General features: G+C 43.2%; 1 protein-coding gene across 2 annotated transcripts in view; it reads left to right on the forward strand.

Annotated features, from left to right (window-relative positions):
• LOC116505911 (unconventional myosin-Vb-like) overlaps positions 1 to 16,082 on the forward strand; it is a 228,911-nt gene that overhangs the window by 59,140 nt on the left and 153,689 nt on the right. For both annotated transcript variants that reach the window (XM_032213404.1, XM_032213405.1), the window contains 4 exons: positions 1,257 to 1,413; positions 10,015 to 10,158; positions 13,872 to 13,953; positions 14,739 to 14,846. In XM_032213404.1, coding sequence (XP_032069295.1) covers positions 1,257 to 1,413; positions 10,015 to 10,158; positions 13,872 to 13,953; positions 14,739 to 14,846 — 491 coding nt within the window. The remainder of the gene's footprint in view (positions 1 to 1,256; positions 1,414 to 10,014; positions 10,159 to 13,871; positions 13,954 to 14,738; positions 14,847 to 16,082) is intronic.

The raw sequence follows: 16,082 nt of genomic DNA on the forward strand, positions 1-16,082 counted from the left end.
CTCCCAAGCTCCATTTCTGGCTGCCGTGGCCTCCTGCAACCCTCTGCCAGCCAAAATGGAACCCAGTCGGGCTGTTTGTGGCCTTCCCAACCTCCGTTTCCAGCTGCGGCGTCTTCCTTGCAACGGTTCCACCACAAAACCGTGCTCGAATAAACCGCGCTCAACTAAACCGCGTAGCTGACGTCATCAACAGGGCGACAACAGCGCGGAGACAGAAGCACGCTGTAAACGCTAAACCTAAAATTAACCCCTAAACCTAAACCTAACCCCCTAAACTTAATCCTAAACCTAACCCTAAACCTAACCCTAAACCTAACCCTAAACCTAACCCTAACCCTAACCCTAACCCTTAACCTAACCCTAAACCTAACCCTAAACCTAACCCTAAACCTAACCCTAAACCTAACCCTTACCTTAAGTTGAATCGGCTTGCTTTCAAAGCGCTATTTAAAGCGCCCTTCTTTCTCCACGCTGGCTGTTGTCGCCCTGTTGATGATGTCAGCGACGCGGTTTAATTGGGCGCGGCTTAGTCAGGTGCGGTTTTGACGGGTCACGCCTTGCAGCCCTCTGCCAGCCAAAATGGAGATCGTGAGGGCCACACACAGACCTCTCAAGCTCTGTTTTTGCTGGCAGAGGCACCGCGGGGCGGTTGCTTGCTCTTTCCATGCGGTCCCGCGAGCCAGATCTGAGCACCCCGCACCTTGAGTTTGACACCCCTGCTCTAAAGCAACTATTTATTTACTTGTGTGTATCTTCCTTTATTATATTACAAAGAACTCAAGGCACAAACATATCCAACACACCTTCCTTCTCCTATTTTCCCCACAACAACACCCCTGTGAGGTAAGTTGGACCAAGAGAGAGTGATTGGCCCAAAGTCACTCAGTTGGTTTTCATGGCTAAGGCAGGACTAGAACTCACAATCTCACGGTGATTGGCCCAAAGACACCTGGGCAACTTGTATGTCTCAGGCGGAACTAGAACTCAGTCTCCCGCTTTCTAGCCAGGTACCTTATCCACTAGATCAAATTTTTAAATAGGTTACAGATTCTTAGAGGGGGAGGAATCGAACCTGCACATTGTGCTATTTTATCCCTAAAAAGAAGGCTAAGCCATATGAAGCAGTTGTTACATCCTCCCGACGCAGCCGACAGCCGCCGTCAGAATCCGAAGCAGCAACAGCAGTAATGACAGAATTGGCAAGAACATAGAATGTTAGCTTCATTTTCCCCTCCTCTTTCTCCTTCTTTCTTTAGGGATGAGAAGAACCAGTCCATTATCGTTAGTGGGGAGTCCGGGGCGGGCAAAACAGTCTCGGCCAAATACGCCATGCGGTTCTTTGCATCAGTTGGAGGTTCCTCCAGCGAATCCAATGTTGAAGAGAAGGTCCTGGCTTCCAGTCCTATCATGGAGGTAAGGTCTTTGGTGATGGTGGCGGGAGAGATTCTTTTATTTTTGTATAATGCAAAGAAGAACATTTGTGTCACCCTGGAAATAATATTTAGGCATGTTGTTTAGTCACTAAGTTGTGTCTGGTTCTTTGTGACAATATGGACTATAGCAGAAGTGCGTTACGGCAAGCACTACTGCTGGTTTGCTCATGTAGGTGCTGCGTGTGTGCGGATGCGCAGTGCAATTAAAATTGTTCTGTGCATGCTCAGAACTGAAAAACAAGATGGCTGGGAACCAGTTTGGTGGCATGGCAGGCCTGGGTTGCTGCTGCTCTCAGCGACCCAGGCCGCCAAACTACTATCGGTTCAGCTGAACTGGTCTGAACTGGTAGGAATCCACCACTGGACTATAGCATCCATTGTCTCCCGGAGTTTGCCCTAATCCATGTTCATTGTGTTAATGACACTATCTAGTCATCTCCCCTGCTGTCCCCTTCTTCTCTTGCCTTCAATCTCTGTGAACATCAGGGTCTTTTCTAAGGAGTCTTCACTTCTCATTAGAAGGGCAAAGTATTTGAGCTTCAGTATCAAATATTTAGGCTAACTTTCCCCAATGCAAGTCAACCTCCATCGACTGCCAGGTTGGACACCCATGCTCTAAATCATCTATCTACTGTATCTGGGGGTGTCTTGTGTGTGTGTGTGTCTGTCTGTCTGTCTATCATCTATCTATCATCTATTCATCCATCCATCCATCCATCCATCCATCCATCCATCCATCCATCCATATCTTTCTTTCTCTCTGTCTGTCTGTCTGTCTATCATCTATTCACCCATCCATCCATCCATCCATCCATCTATCCATCTATCATCTATCCATTCATGTCTGCCAGTCAGTCAGTCAGTCAGTCAGTCAGTCAGTCAGTCAGTCAGTCAGTCAGTCAGTCAGTCTGTCTGTCTGTCTGTCTGTCTGTCTGTCTGTCTATCTATCTATCTATCTATCTATATCATCTATCCGTCCATCCATCCGCCCATATCTATCTATCTATCTATCTATCTATCTATCTATCTATCTATCTATCTATCCATCCATCCATCCATCCATCCATCCATCATCTATCCATCCATATCTGTCTGTCTGTCTGTCCGTCCATCCATCCATCCATCCATATCTTTCTATCTATCCATCCATCTCTTTCTTTCTTTCTTTCTTTCTTTCTTTCCTTCCTTCCTTCCTTCCTTCCTTCCATCCATCCATCCATCCATCCATCCGTCCGTCCGTATTCCACCTTTATTATTTTACAAATAAGTCATCCAATTGGCTTTCATGCCAAAGGCAGGAATAGATCTTACAGTCTCTTGATAATTGGCCTGAAGTCACCCAACTGGCTTTCATATCTAAGGCGAGACTAGAACTCAGTCTCCTTCTCTCTAGCCTGGTGATAGGAGTTCATGCACTGCTTATCCAGTTCCAGGGGGACCGAGTTCTAATGACAGGATTTTTAATTTAAAAGGACATTGATGAGAAAATGGAAGGAGAAAATTCTGGTACTATAACTCAAACATGTGATGGAATATCTCAAAACGAGCATACAATATTTTGCAGCTTCTACTGGAATTTCAGCCAATATTATTAATGGGAATTTTTCAGTTGTTTTAGCACTGTGATGGCGAGCCTTTGGCACACGTGCCCGAAGTGGCACACAGAGCCATGTTGCATGCATGGCATTGTCCATTCCTTTTCTGGGTTTTTGGCCCGTATGCGCACATGATGATCAGCTGGCCTTTGTGTGTGCGGCAGTGCCAGAAACTGGAGAAGCTGGTCTTCCGTTTTCCAGCATGAGCATGTATGCCAACCAGCTCATCAGGGCGTGTGAGCAAGCACGGCAGTAACCGGAAGACTTGCTGCCTGGCACACATGAGCGTGCCAAAAACCATTAGTACATTTTCCAGTGTGCGTATGACAGGGGTGAAATCCAGCAGGTTCTGACAGGTTCTGATTAACTGGTAGCGGAAATTTTGAATAGTTCAGAGAACCAGGAAATGCCACCTCTGGCTGGCCCCAGAGGTGGCATTTCCTGGTTCCCAGAGGGGTGGGAATGGAGATTTTGCAATACCCTTCCCTGGAGTGGGGTGGGAATGGAGATGTTGCAGTATCCTTCTCCTGGAGTGGGGTGGGAATGGAGATTTTGCAGTATCCTTCCCCTGGAGTGTGGTGGGAATGGAGATGTTGCAGTATCCTTCCCCTGGAGTGTGGTGGGAATGGAGATGTTGCAGTATCCTTCCCCTGGAGTGTGGTGGGAATGGAGATTTTGCAGTATCCTTCTCCTGGAGTGAGGTGGGAATGGAGATGTTGCAGTATCCTTCCCCTGGAGTGTGGTGGGAATGGAGATGTTGCAGTATCCTTCCCCTGGAGTGTGGTGGGAATGGAGATGTTGCAGTATCCTTCCCCTGGAGTGTGGTGGGAATGGAGATGTTGCAGTATCCTTCCCCTGGAGTGAGGTGGGAATGGAGATTTTGCAGTATCCTTCCCCTGGAGTGGGGTGGGAATGGAGATTTTGCAGTATCCTTCCCCTAGAGTGTGGTGGGAATGGAGATTTTGCAGTATCCTTCCTCTGGAGTGGGGTGGGAATGGAGATGTTGTAGTATTCCTTCCCCTGGAGTGGGGTGGGAATGGAGATTTTGCAGTATCCTTCCCCTGCCATGCCCACCAAGTCACACTCACAGAACCGGTAGTAAAAAAATTTGAATTTCACCAGAGGCGCATGCCCCCTGGACAGCTTCTCTTCCTGGTCATGGCCCACATGAGCACACACACGCGTGAAGTGATCCCTTTTCATCACTCGGTGTCGAAAAGATTCGCTATCACTGGCCTAGCAGGTTTGTGAGTTTTTGTCCCTCTTTGCAAATGTTTTCTGTCTCGGGGCCCAGTTTTTATGTTGCTTGCTCTCCCTGTTATTTGGCTCTGCTGACTCATGCAATTTCTAAAAACATGCCACAGATGTGCAAAGGCATCTGGTATGCATCAGTGCAGCCAATCAATTAAAATTAAACGGTGGCGTGAGCCAGCAAGGCCAACACGACACTAATGTTCGCAGATGAATATCATAATTTCATTTTATTTCTGTAGCCGGGCTTGATTTTAAGGTGGAAATTAAAACCTTTGGGCAATCATAATGAACTCTGCAGGCTGGTCCTTAATTCTGCTGCATAAGCTGCAGCTGCAGTACCAAGAGGCACATCAGAAAGATTTGTCAGAATGGAAACATATTTCTCTCCCTTTGAAAAAGCTGCCAAAACATTCCCAATCCTGCTATTCAAGGGGATGAGCTTTAAAGTATTAGAAAATTTGGAAGGTCAGCATTTGAAGAGCATCTGGCCTTTTATATTTACACGTAGGGCCTTTCAGTTCAAAGGCAAAAAAGAGATGATAGGGTAAAAGTAATCCTTGATTTACAACAGTTCATTTAGTGACCGTTTGTTCTGACCGAGGCTTCGCAAGAGCATGAAGCAAACTCCTTGTCCTGACAAAAAACCCTTTTATTAATTTCCTGTGAATTCTGCTCATTCACATTCAACAAACTTTTTCAAAGGAGGATTTACAGTCACAGACCTTATCTGGCTTGGAGAGCTGCCAGGCCAATATCTGCAAAACTTGGCAAGGAGTCTCGGAGAGTTGCAAACTAATTAAGTGAACTAATTGTCTCCTGCAAACTCCACTCCCCTTTCTCTCCTCTTTTATTTCCTCTGGGGGGGGGCATTCATCGTCCACCGGTGGCCTTACTCTCAAGTTGACCCATGTTCTTTAGCTATTCCCTTCAACTGGCAGTTCTGCATATGTGCACACTGGGAACAGGCTCCAGCTGTTCATCTGCCTCACTGATGTCTGCCTCCGAAGGTACCTGATCACTGCCAGACGGCCTCGTCTCCATCTCTGCCTCCAACACAGAGCCCTCATCAGAGCCTTCCCCAGACTCCAGGACTGGCCCACGTTCCTCCCCAACCTCCTCACTGTCCGACTCTGCTGCCACAACACTGTTCAAAGTTACAACACCACTGTAAAAAGTGACATAACCATTTTTTGCACCACTGATACAGCATCCTCATAGTCTCATAATCAAAATTTGGATGCTTGGCTGCTGGCTCCTATTTATGACGGTTGCAGTGTCCCGGGGTCACGCGATCCTCTTTTATGGCCTGTCAGGAAAAGCCAATATGGATGTCAGATTCACTTAACAACCATGTTACTAACTTAACAACTTCAGTGATTCACTTAACAACTGTGGCAAGAAAGGTCATCAAATGGGGCAAAACTCACTTAACAGCTGTCTCACTTAGCAACAGAAATGTTGGGCTCAATTGTGGTCATAAGCTGAGGACTACCTCTATGTAGCACTGTTTAAACGTGATACTTTTTTCCTAAACAAGTTTTTCCTAAAACTTGTTGGGTAGTTGTGTGGTTGCAGCTGTTTTAAGGAATTATACACAGGTGGTGCAGGAGTTGCCAAAACACTATTTTTGCTTTCAAATCTGAAGTCCTTCTTAAGGTTCTGCCCAGAGTCTCAATTTCTTCTACAAAATAGTGTGGAAGATAGCTGGTTGTCCTTGAATTGCCCCTTGGTGGATTATTAACAACTCTGTCTGGAATATAACCACCATGACAACGAGCTACACGCTAACTATCAATCATAAAATGCCTTAATTTTAAAACACCCGGACAGATTTAACCATGGTTTCAACTGGGGAACGGTGAGCATCCTAGACCTAGACCAGACTAAGTCCAAAAATCAGTAGAGAATTCCTGGAAGATGACATCCAGACAAATCAGTCATCAACAGGCACATAGAGATAAACAACATCTACATGCCATTCAAAACATACAATCAGAAAACCAAAACGGAAGCAAAAAAACCCCCTAAAGATCTCACCAGCAATCAACACCAGGATAATACTGGGAATTAACTCCAAGATCAATACTAGACTAGCAATCAAGCAGTAAACAATACCCCAATCAAGGAATGCCAGTTCAGACAAACAAACTACCAGTAAACAACATCCAAACGAACCACCAAGAGCAATCTCCAACACTGACAAGGCAAGCCACCTGTGTATAAACAGAGAACACACCCCACTCCTTTATAGCACTGATGATGTTACTTAGTTGAGTAATGAAACGTCAGCCAGAAAAAATCCTTCAGCTCAGAGAGCACCAAAGACCTCACAGTTTAATTCTCAGCTACAAATATTCTCTCCTATTTATATAAGTGATAATTGGGGATGGTGAGGTTTACGTCTTTCCTTGAGTTCTAATATTTGAAGGTTTTATTCACAAGGAGAAAGATAATGGCTGGATCCTAGGCTTTGTATTTAAATAAGGCTTTTTCAAACAAGTGCTAAAACAAATTACGGCTTTGTTGGCTATGTGAATGCAACCGACATAGGCCCCAGTTGACCTGCCTACACCATGAAAGTTTTGTTCTGAATGAAAACTTAATAAGAGCGTGCTGATTAAAAGTGCATTGTGCTTAATTACTATCTGGAATATTTATATTTTGAGAATTTAATCCCTTTGCTCCTCCTTTTCTAATATTCTTTCAAAGGAGTTTTATTACCACCCCATCCTGTCTGTGTTGTTCTATCCCTATGGATATTGCATTAAAAAAATATGTTCCTATTTCAAAAACTCCAATACGGTAGAAAATATGAGCAGAAGATTATTAGCATGAATGTATTATTATTCCCAGTTGCAATGCATGGCTGTGAAGTTTGGACCATAAGAAAGGCTGAGCGCCAAAGAATGGAGGCCTTGGAACTCTGGTGCTGGAGAAGACTCCTGCGAGTCCCTTGGACTGCAAGGTGATCCATCCGGTCAGTCCTAGAAGACATCAACCCTGACTGCTCTTTAGAAGGCCAGATCCTGAAGAGGAAACTCAAATACTTTGGCCACCTAATGAGAAGGAAGGACTCACTGGAGAAGAGCCTCATGCTGGGAACGATTGAGGGCAAAAGAAGAAGGGGACGGAAGAGAATGAGGTGGCTTGATGGAGTCACCGAAGAAGTCAGCATGAGCTTAAATGGACTCCAGAGGATGGTAGAGGACAGGAAGGCCTGGAGGAATGTTGTCCATGGGGTCACGATGGATTGGACACGATTTCGCTACTAACAACAACAATTATTATTATTATTTTTGCTTTTAATCAACTTTTAAAACCAGAATCCATGCCTTCATTAAAGCTTGAATTAAGATCCAGAGTTGTTAATTTTTGATCGGACACTTTTCTATGCTAGTTTGTTGTTATTATTAATGTAACTTTTAGCTAGTATTTTTAGAGGCATGCAGCTAGGTTCTGTTCTTATATAAGCTGTTTGCCACTTAGCAGGCACGGTTGCTAAGCACAGTTTTGCTAATACCTTTGGAAACACAGCTCATTTCAATAGCTTTACTGTAATCAGTTTAGCTCAAATTCTGAGCTGTTAACTCACAAATATGTGGCTTTGTTCCAACTTTACATGTAGTAAATATATATATATATATATATATATTATAATCAATTAGTAAAGCTGTATCCAGAACTGAAATCGTCAGTGTAAGCTTCCATTGATCTCTCTCTTAGAAAGCAAACACTATAGAAAACAAAAACTATAGATTAATTATGGTTAATTAGGATTGTTTGAATAAAACATGATTGCTTGCATCCATAGAAGATAACATGCCACAACATATGATCTGCCACGGGCATGAAATCCTCTTGCCTTTGCTATTAGTTCAGACCGGGAGTGTGTGTGTGATGATGTCCGGGCAGGTGGGCAGAGCCTCCCACCGCCACTACCGGTTCGCCTGAACCGGGGCGAACCGGCAGAATGCCACCTCTGATCTGCCAATAAGAGTGGCTGAATTCATACCACAGTGTCAACCATGAAGCTGACCTGACCAAGCCATTTTTGACAGCTTCAGTGTTGCCACTCTGGAGCTGAGGGATAGGGAGTGGGGAGTTGAGAGAACTGGGATTTGGTAGCCAAAACAAAATCCTTTCTCTTGGGAACCAAGGACATTCTTACATCTGGTCGGAGGAAGGTGGAACAGTATCATCCGGCAACCAGACTGCGCTGTGATTGGACCATGTGACTGATTGTTTTGAGAAAGTGACAAACTTTTACTTTTAATTGGGTGATAACCGCAGGAGTCTTCAGAATCAGATTTCACCACATCTGTGCCAATATGATATATTCAATAAAGCTATTCTTTGAGGAATTTACCTGTCTCAGAGTTTTGCTTTCTGTGGGTCTATTACTTGGAACCCTGACGCTAAGTCTAAGCCAAAATTGAACAAAGAATTCTATAAAGAATGAGTGAAATTAACTTCTATGTCTTGCTTGAAATCTGCAATCAGTTGTAGCATAAGTCTTTCCCAAAGAAATTCACGTAAATACACGCTTTATCATGTTAGTTATAACGAGTGTACTTGTTATGAAATTGGAGGTTGCTTAAAATTATGTGCGTAGGTCTGTTGTTATCTTCATATAATTAACATTGCATGCAGAAAAGCATGATCTCATCTGGGTGGCCGAAAACTCTTTAATATGACATTCTTTGCATATATTTTTATTTGCAAATACAGGTAGTCCTCGACTTACAACAATTCGCTTGGTGGCCGTTCAAAGTTATAAAAGGCACTGAAAAAGTGACTTATGACCGTTTTTCATAGCTACGACATTTCCAGCATCCCCATGGTCACATGATCAAATGCTTGGCAACTGGTTCACACTTATGACTGTTGCTGTGTCCCGGGGTCTGTCACCCCTTTTTGTGATTTCCCGACAAGCAAAATCAGTGGGGAACCCAGATTCACTTCACAACCAGGTTACTAACTTAGCAACTGCAGTGATTCATTTAACAACTGAGTCAAGAAGAGTCGAAAAATGGGGCAAAATTGACGCAACCAATGTCTCACTTAAGAAATTTTGGCCTCCATTGTGGTCGTAAGTTGAGGACTACCTGTATACAGTCTGCCATTCTGTATTTCCTAACCAATTTGGGCTTCTGGAGAACACTAGATTGGGAAATTAATCCATGGCGTTTTTGGGAAGCTTTGAGAAGTGTAGTTAGTTCTAATAAAGGCACATTCAGTTTCTTGATAGTCTCTTAACATTCAATTGTGAAGCCAAAGGTGTCTGGGGAAGTTGAATTCTGCCTATCTTAAAATACCAAGTTTGGGAACAGGTGATGCCAGGCTCTATGTGCCACTTTGGGTACGCATGGCATAGGTTTGCCATCACGGATTTAGAGTGTTAATTAAATATGATAACAAAATCTAATCATAATTACTTTGCTGCCGTCTTCATTGTTTACCCTCTTAAAACAAGCTTGTAAAAGCAATCATTGCTGGGGGGGGGTTTCACAGATGGAAGGGATAATGCTAATAGCTATTTTATGATCTTGTTAAAGAGTGTAGCACGTAATCTTTAAGCAATGTTGCCCTCTCCATCTTTCATTCACAGTCTTTCCCTTAATGTTTTTTTTTTTTAGTTATATGCAATTAATTAATGAAGTGTACCTGTGAGATGAATGAATATTGTTGAAAAAAAGGCATTGTAATTTTAACGTTTCATTAATTCCATAAAGGCAATTGGCAACGCAAAAACAACTCGGAATGACAACAGCAGCCGTTTTGGGAAATACATTCAGATTGGCTTTGATAAAAGATACCGTATCATTGGTGCCAACATGAGGACGTACCTGCTTGAGAAATCAAGAGTTGTATTCCAGGTTAGCTTATTTATCATTCATTCGTTTATTTAAAAACATTATTTCATATATATTATTTTGGTGAGTGTGTGTGTATGTAGAGATAGATAGATAGATAGATAGATAGATAGATAGATAGATAGATAGATAGATAGATAGATAGATAGATAGATAGATAGATAGACAGACAGACAGACAAGATGATAGAAGAGATAGGGAGGATAGAGATAGGAGATAGAGATGGATGGATAGATAGATAGATAGATTAGATAGATAGATAGATGATAGATAGATAGATAGATAGATAGATAGAGAGACAGACAGACAGACAGACAGACAGACAAGATGATAGAAGAGATAGGGAGGATAGAGATGGATGGATAGATAGATAGATAGATAGATTAGATAGATAGATAGATGATAGATAGATAGATAGATAGATAGATAGATAGATAGACAGACAGACAGACAGACAGACAGACAGATTAGATGATAGAGATAGAAGAGATAGGGAGAATAGAGATAGGAGATAGAGATAGATAGATGGATGGATGGATGGATGGATGGATGGATAGCAATAGCACTTAGACTTATATACCACTTCACAGAGCTTTACAGCCCTCTCTAAGCAGTTTACAGAGCCAGCCTATTGCCCCCCACAATTTGGGTCTTCCTTTTACCCACCTTGGAAGGATGGAAGGCTGAGTCAACCTTGAGCCTGGTGAAATCCGAACTGCCAAATTGCAGTCAACCGGCAGTCAGCAGAAGTAGCCTGCATCAAACCATGCTACCAACTTAACAAATGCAATGATGCACTTAACAACTGTGGCAAGAAAAGGCGTAAAATGGGTCAAACTCGCTTAACAAATGTTTCGCTTTGGAGCATAAATTTTCGACTCAGTTGTGTTCGTAACTTGAGGGCTACCTGTATTCTTCAGCACCCCAATTCGAAAACATCAAAGTATCTCCTTATCTCTTATTCAAATATAACAAACGATAATTTCTTTACGGAAGGAAGCTGCTACTAATCTCCATTCGCTCCATATTCACTAGCTGAGAGGCGGAGATGATGAATTATAACTGACCTGAAATATGAATAAGGCCTTTCACAAGCCTTAGCTACCTGAGATAGGATATGTAGGAGCCCGTGTTTAAAGATGTTTCGCATGACTAACTCTCAGAGGAGTGATTTCACATGGAATAAGCCAGTAAGATGATGAGGAGAAGACATCTAGTTCTATTTGAATCTTCTCATCTTTGAATCATTTGGCAGATGTACTGATTCCAATTGAAAGGAAACTTACCAGCCCATGATTCAGTAGGTACATGGACATTGAAAACCGTGAGTGGTGCGGTGGCCTAGAGGTGGTGCTCTCGCCTCACAATCAGGAGGCTGTGAGTTTGATTCTAGGTAGAGGCAGATATTTCTCAGGGCACACTGAGAATATATCTGCGGGGAAAAACAAACCTCCACATTGGCGACAGGAAAGGCATCTGGCCAGTAAATACTCAGCTCCATTCAGAACCTACAAGGTCCACCTTACAAATGAAAATCTAGGCAGGATTTGAATAGCTTCGCAAAAACTCACTTCTGAGCTGAGTATACATAGTCCTCGACTTACAACAATTCATTTAGTGACCGTTTGAAGTTACACAGTGGCACTGAAAAAAAGTGATGACCGTTTTTTACACTTATAACCATTGCAGCATCCCCATGGTCACACTTGAGAGACCGCCTACTGCCAATTACCTCCAATAGACCAATTAGATCCCACAGATTAGGCCTCCTCCGAATTCCATCCACTGGCCAATGCCGACTGGTGACCACCCGGAGGAGGGCCTTCTCTGTGGCTGCTCTGGCCCTTTGGAATGAGCTCCCTGTGGAGATTCGGACCCTCACCACCCTCCAGGCCTTCCGCAAAGCCCTTAAAACCTGGCTGTTCTGACAGGCCTGGGGCTAATGAGTTTTTTGTCCCCCCTCGAATGGTATGGTTGTTGAGTGTTTTAAATTGTAGTATTGTTTTGTTCGTGTTCTTTTTTCTTATTTGTAACACCCCCCCTCCCCCGACTTGGTTGTGAGCCGCCCTGAGTCCCCTCCGGGGAATAGGGCGGCATAGAAATATAATAAACTCAACTCAACTCAACCATCAAAATTTGGACACCAGGCACTTGACTCACATCTACATCACGTTGTAGTATCCTGGGGTCATTAGATTACCTTTTGCGGCCTTATGACAAGTAAAGCAATGGGGAAGCCAGATTCATTAACAACTACGTTACTAACTTAATAACTGAAGTGATTCACTTAACAACTGGAGGAAGAAAGTGTCTATGGAGTGTCTCCATCATCCAGGTCCTGGCTGTCCCGAAGACAACTGGACTTTCTTGATTTTTTTTCCCTTGAAACCATTTCGCTTCTCGTTGAAGAAGCTTCTTCGGTTCTGAAGAATGCCAATTCTTCAGTCAGAAAAGAAGAAGCTTCTTGGATGAGAAGCGAAACATTTCAAGGGGGGGGGGGGGAACAAGAAAGTCAAGTTGCCTTTTGAAAAGCACCGTTGTGGCAAGAAAAATGGTAAAAGGGACCAAAACTTGCTTAACAACTGTCTTGTTTAGCAAGGAAAATTTTGGGCTCAATTGTGGTCATAAGTTGAGGACTACCTGTAATTTGCAACTATGGACCAAGGTTTGAGCATTGTGTTTTTGTAGTTTTATTCCTCTTAGCATCTCTCCTTTTGTCCGTTTGAGATTAAGGTTACATACATAACATCTCCATTTAGATCCTAATTAGAAGAGACACATTGAGTCAGAAACTTAAGCAGGATCAGTCCTAACTGGTTGATGGATAGGAAACCTCTAGAAAATCCCAGGAATATATTAGGTGTACAATCTGTAAAAGTTTAATTTGAAAGGGACTTCTGTCCAGCCTCAGTTCTTCTGCTGTAAAATGAAGTTAATCCCTCATGCATTTTAAGGACGGTGGTTTAGACTTTCTCATTCTTTCCTTACCGTAACCAGTGTGTTTGCCATACATTTAACATTCATCTCCTAGTTTAATTAGATCAAAACTATTCTGTTTTCCCCAAAATAAGACCTCCCCTGATAATAAGCCCAAATGGGCTTTTGAGCGCATGCGCTAAAATAAGCCCTCCCTGAAAATATTGCAACACAACAGCAGCCAAGAGGTGACCACGCTCGCCACCTCCTGCACCTCACAAATAATAAGACCTCCCCCAAAATAAGGCCAAGCGCTTATTTCAGAGGGTCAAAAGAAAATAAGACCCTGTCTTATTTTTGGGGAAACACGGTAATTGTAGATATTTTTTTAAAAAAATCCATTCTTACCTTGAAGAAACGTGTGAAATTTGAGTGTGAATAAATCTAGAGCAGACTTCCCCAACATTTCAGGTTTGGCGGCCAGGAAAGGGGGGGGCAGGAGAAGATGGGATGGATTTGTGGGAGGGGCAGGGCTGTGCATGCAGTCACCCATTGCTCGCACAAGGGGGCCCTGAGCCCCCCCCCGCCGACGTTTGCACAAGTAGGGCTGTGTGCAAATGCATGCATGCACAGCAGCCGGCCACTCACCTGGCCTGGTTGTGAATAGGTTATGTGAATAGGTGGGACATGGTCCACAGGTTGGGGATCCCTGACCTAGAGAAAGCGGTATAGGATGTGCTGCATGATATTTAATTAACTGTAGCTCATTTCTCTGCCAATAAACCAATGTCCTTTCACAGGCACCTGATGAGCGAAACTATCACATTTTCTATCAGCTATGTGCCTCTGCTAGTCTTCCAGAACTGAAGGACCTCTCATTATGTAAGTATGCTATTTTGCACATAGTGTTTAGCCTCCCCAATGAACCTGCAGAATAATTCCTGAAACTCCAGATAATAAATTTGTGGAGCTTGGCATTTCCAAGAAAAAGAACTGTGTCTACAGAAAGAGTGAAGTTGTACAACCGTTGGCAGAATTGGTTTTGGGAAACAAAATAAGCTGCTTGCAGTCTGACGCACCACTTTGAGACCACACCAGAGATGGTGTTGAAGTTCCAAGGCTTTGGGTGACTTCAGTTTCCATGCTCTAAGGGAGATGTCTGGTGAGTTTATGATCTTGGTGGCATCCATATGTTTTTGGCTTGTAAGGGTGGCCCTAACACAGATAGTTGGGCAAAAATTAGCCCTAGTCTTTACTTCAGAACAAGTGATGCGATCTGAAGATGCAGGATATTAAGATCTGTCATAATCAGAGCACTTCCTTGTGAAATTGCAGATGGATGCCCTAGACCCATGATGGCGAACCTATGGCATGCAGAACCCTCTCTGTGGCCACATGTGCCACTGCCAGCTGCTCTATCAGATATACAAATGCTTTATGAGTTGACAGCTGCCTCAAATGAAGGGACGGAGAGCCAGAAATGGACCAACTGAGCCCTAGGAGGAGCTGAAATTTGAACTTGTGTAGTGCATCATTTTTCTGGACTTATTGTATGCACAGATTGTTTCCTTGTGGGTTCAGGGTTCAGGCAAGTCCTTTCGGGAAATATGAGCTAAGTGCAAGCATTTCTCCCCCTTAACTTAATTTTACTGTTGTTTGTATCCTAGTGGATGCCAAAGATTTTTTCTACACATCTTTGGGAGGGGACACCTCCCTTGAAGGAGTCGATGATGCAGAAGATTTTGAGAAAACAAAGCAAGCTTTCACCCTGCTTGGTAAGGATTTCATCCCAAATTGGGCCCCTTCCTAGGAGAACGTGTGGCTGATACAGCTATCCTTTGCAAACATTTAAGGCAGTGGTTCCCAAAGTTGGCAACTTTAAGACTTGTGGACTTCAACTCCCAGAGTTCTCCAGCCAAAAGAGCTAGCTGGAGAATTCTGGGAGTTGAAGTCCACAAGTCTTAAAGTTGCCAAGTTTGGGAACCACTGATTTAGGGTAACTCTTCAGGAACTTTTCACAATATTGCAAAGTTTCGATGGAAGAGAATATTTGTAGCTCAGGGTGGAACTGTGGGGTCCTTGGCTTTGTTTGAGCTTGGTGGTTTTCTTTCAGTCATCTCATCACCATACTGGGTAACATCATCAGTCTACCAAGCTCAGAGAGCATAAAGGAAAAGAGCATCAGTGTAAAGTGTTTCAAATGTAGCTACTTTAAGATGCGTGGACTTCAACTCCCAGAATTCCCCAGCCAGCATCCATCTAAAAGTTGCCAACTTAGTAAAGCATTGGTGTAAAGCTGGAGTCATTTGAGTCGAGGTGACGCAGTAGTTAGAGTGCAGCACTGCAGGCTACTTCGGCTGGCTGCAGTTCGGCAGTTCAAATCTCACCAGGCTCAAGGTTGACTCAGCCTTCCATCCTTCCGAGGTCGATAAAATGAGGGCCCAGATTGTTGGGGGCAATATGCTGACTCTGTAAACCGCTTAGAGAGGTAAAAGCACTATGAAGCGGTATATAAGTCTAAGTGGTATTTGCATAAACTGTCCAGTGGTTTTTGCAATGACTTTTATAGGTTACCATTTTAATTAAATAATTGGTTTACTTGGCAAGCGGCACATATTTTATGTTATCTTCAATATAAACATGGGTAGAATCTCCAAGGAGCAGGCATGAGGTTAGAAAGTAAATTTTAGGTAATGCTGCTTTGTAGGATAGATTTTCTTAGAACTGTTTGTGTGGTGCTTAAAAAAGTGAGTGGGTATGCAGATGCCTCTGGTTGTATCCTCTGTAAAGACATTCTCTTAGTCCTTTACTAAGGGTGTAATTTCTGTTGCTTAGTCACATTGTAGTTTCTTGTGCTGCCAGTCACTATACAGGGGCTAAAATGGGAATAGACGAACTTAAAGCAGTGATGGTGAATTTTTTGGGGTCGGCATATCAAATATCAAAACGACTATCTTGACTCTGCTGGTATGTCTCACACAGAGACCCCAAGCAAAAGAGAAACAATTCTT

This window comes from Thamnophis elegans, chromosome 3, assembly GCF_009769535.1.
Source record: "Thamnophis elegans isolate rThaEle1 chromosome 3, rThaEle1.pri, whole genome shotgun sequence".
NCBI lineage: Eukaryota > Metazoa > Chordata > Lepidosauria > Squamata > Colubridae > Thamnophis > Thamnophis elegans.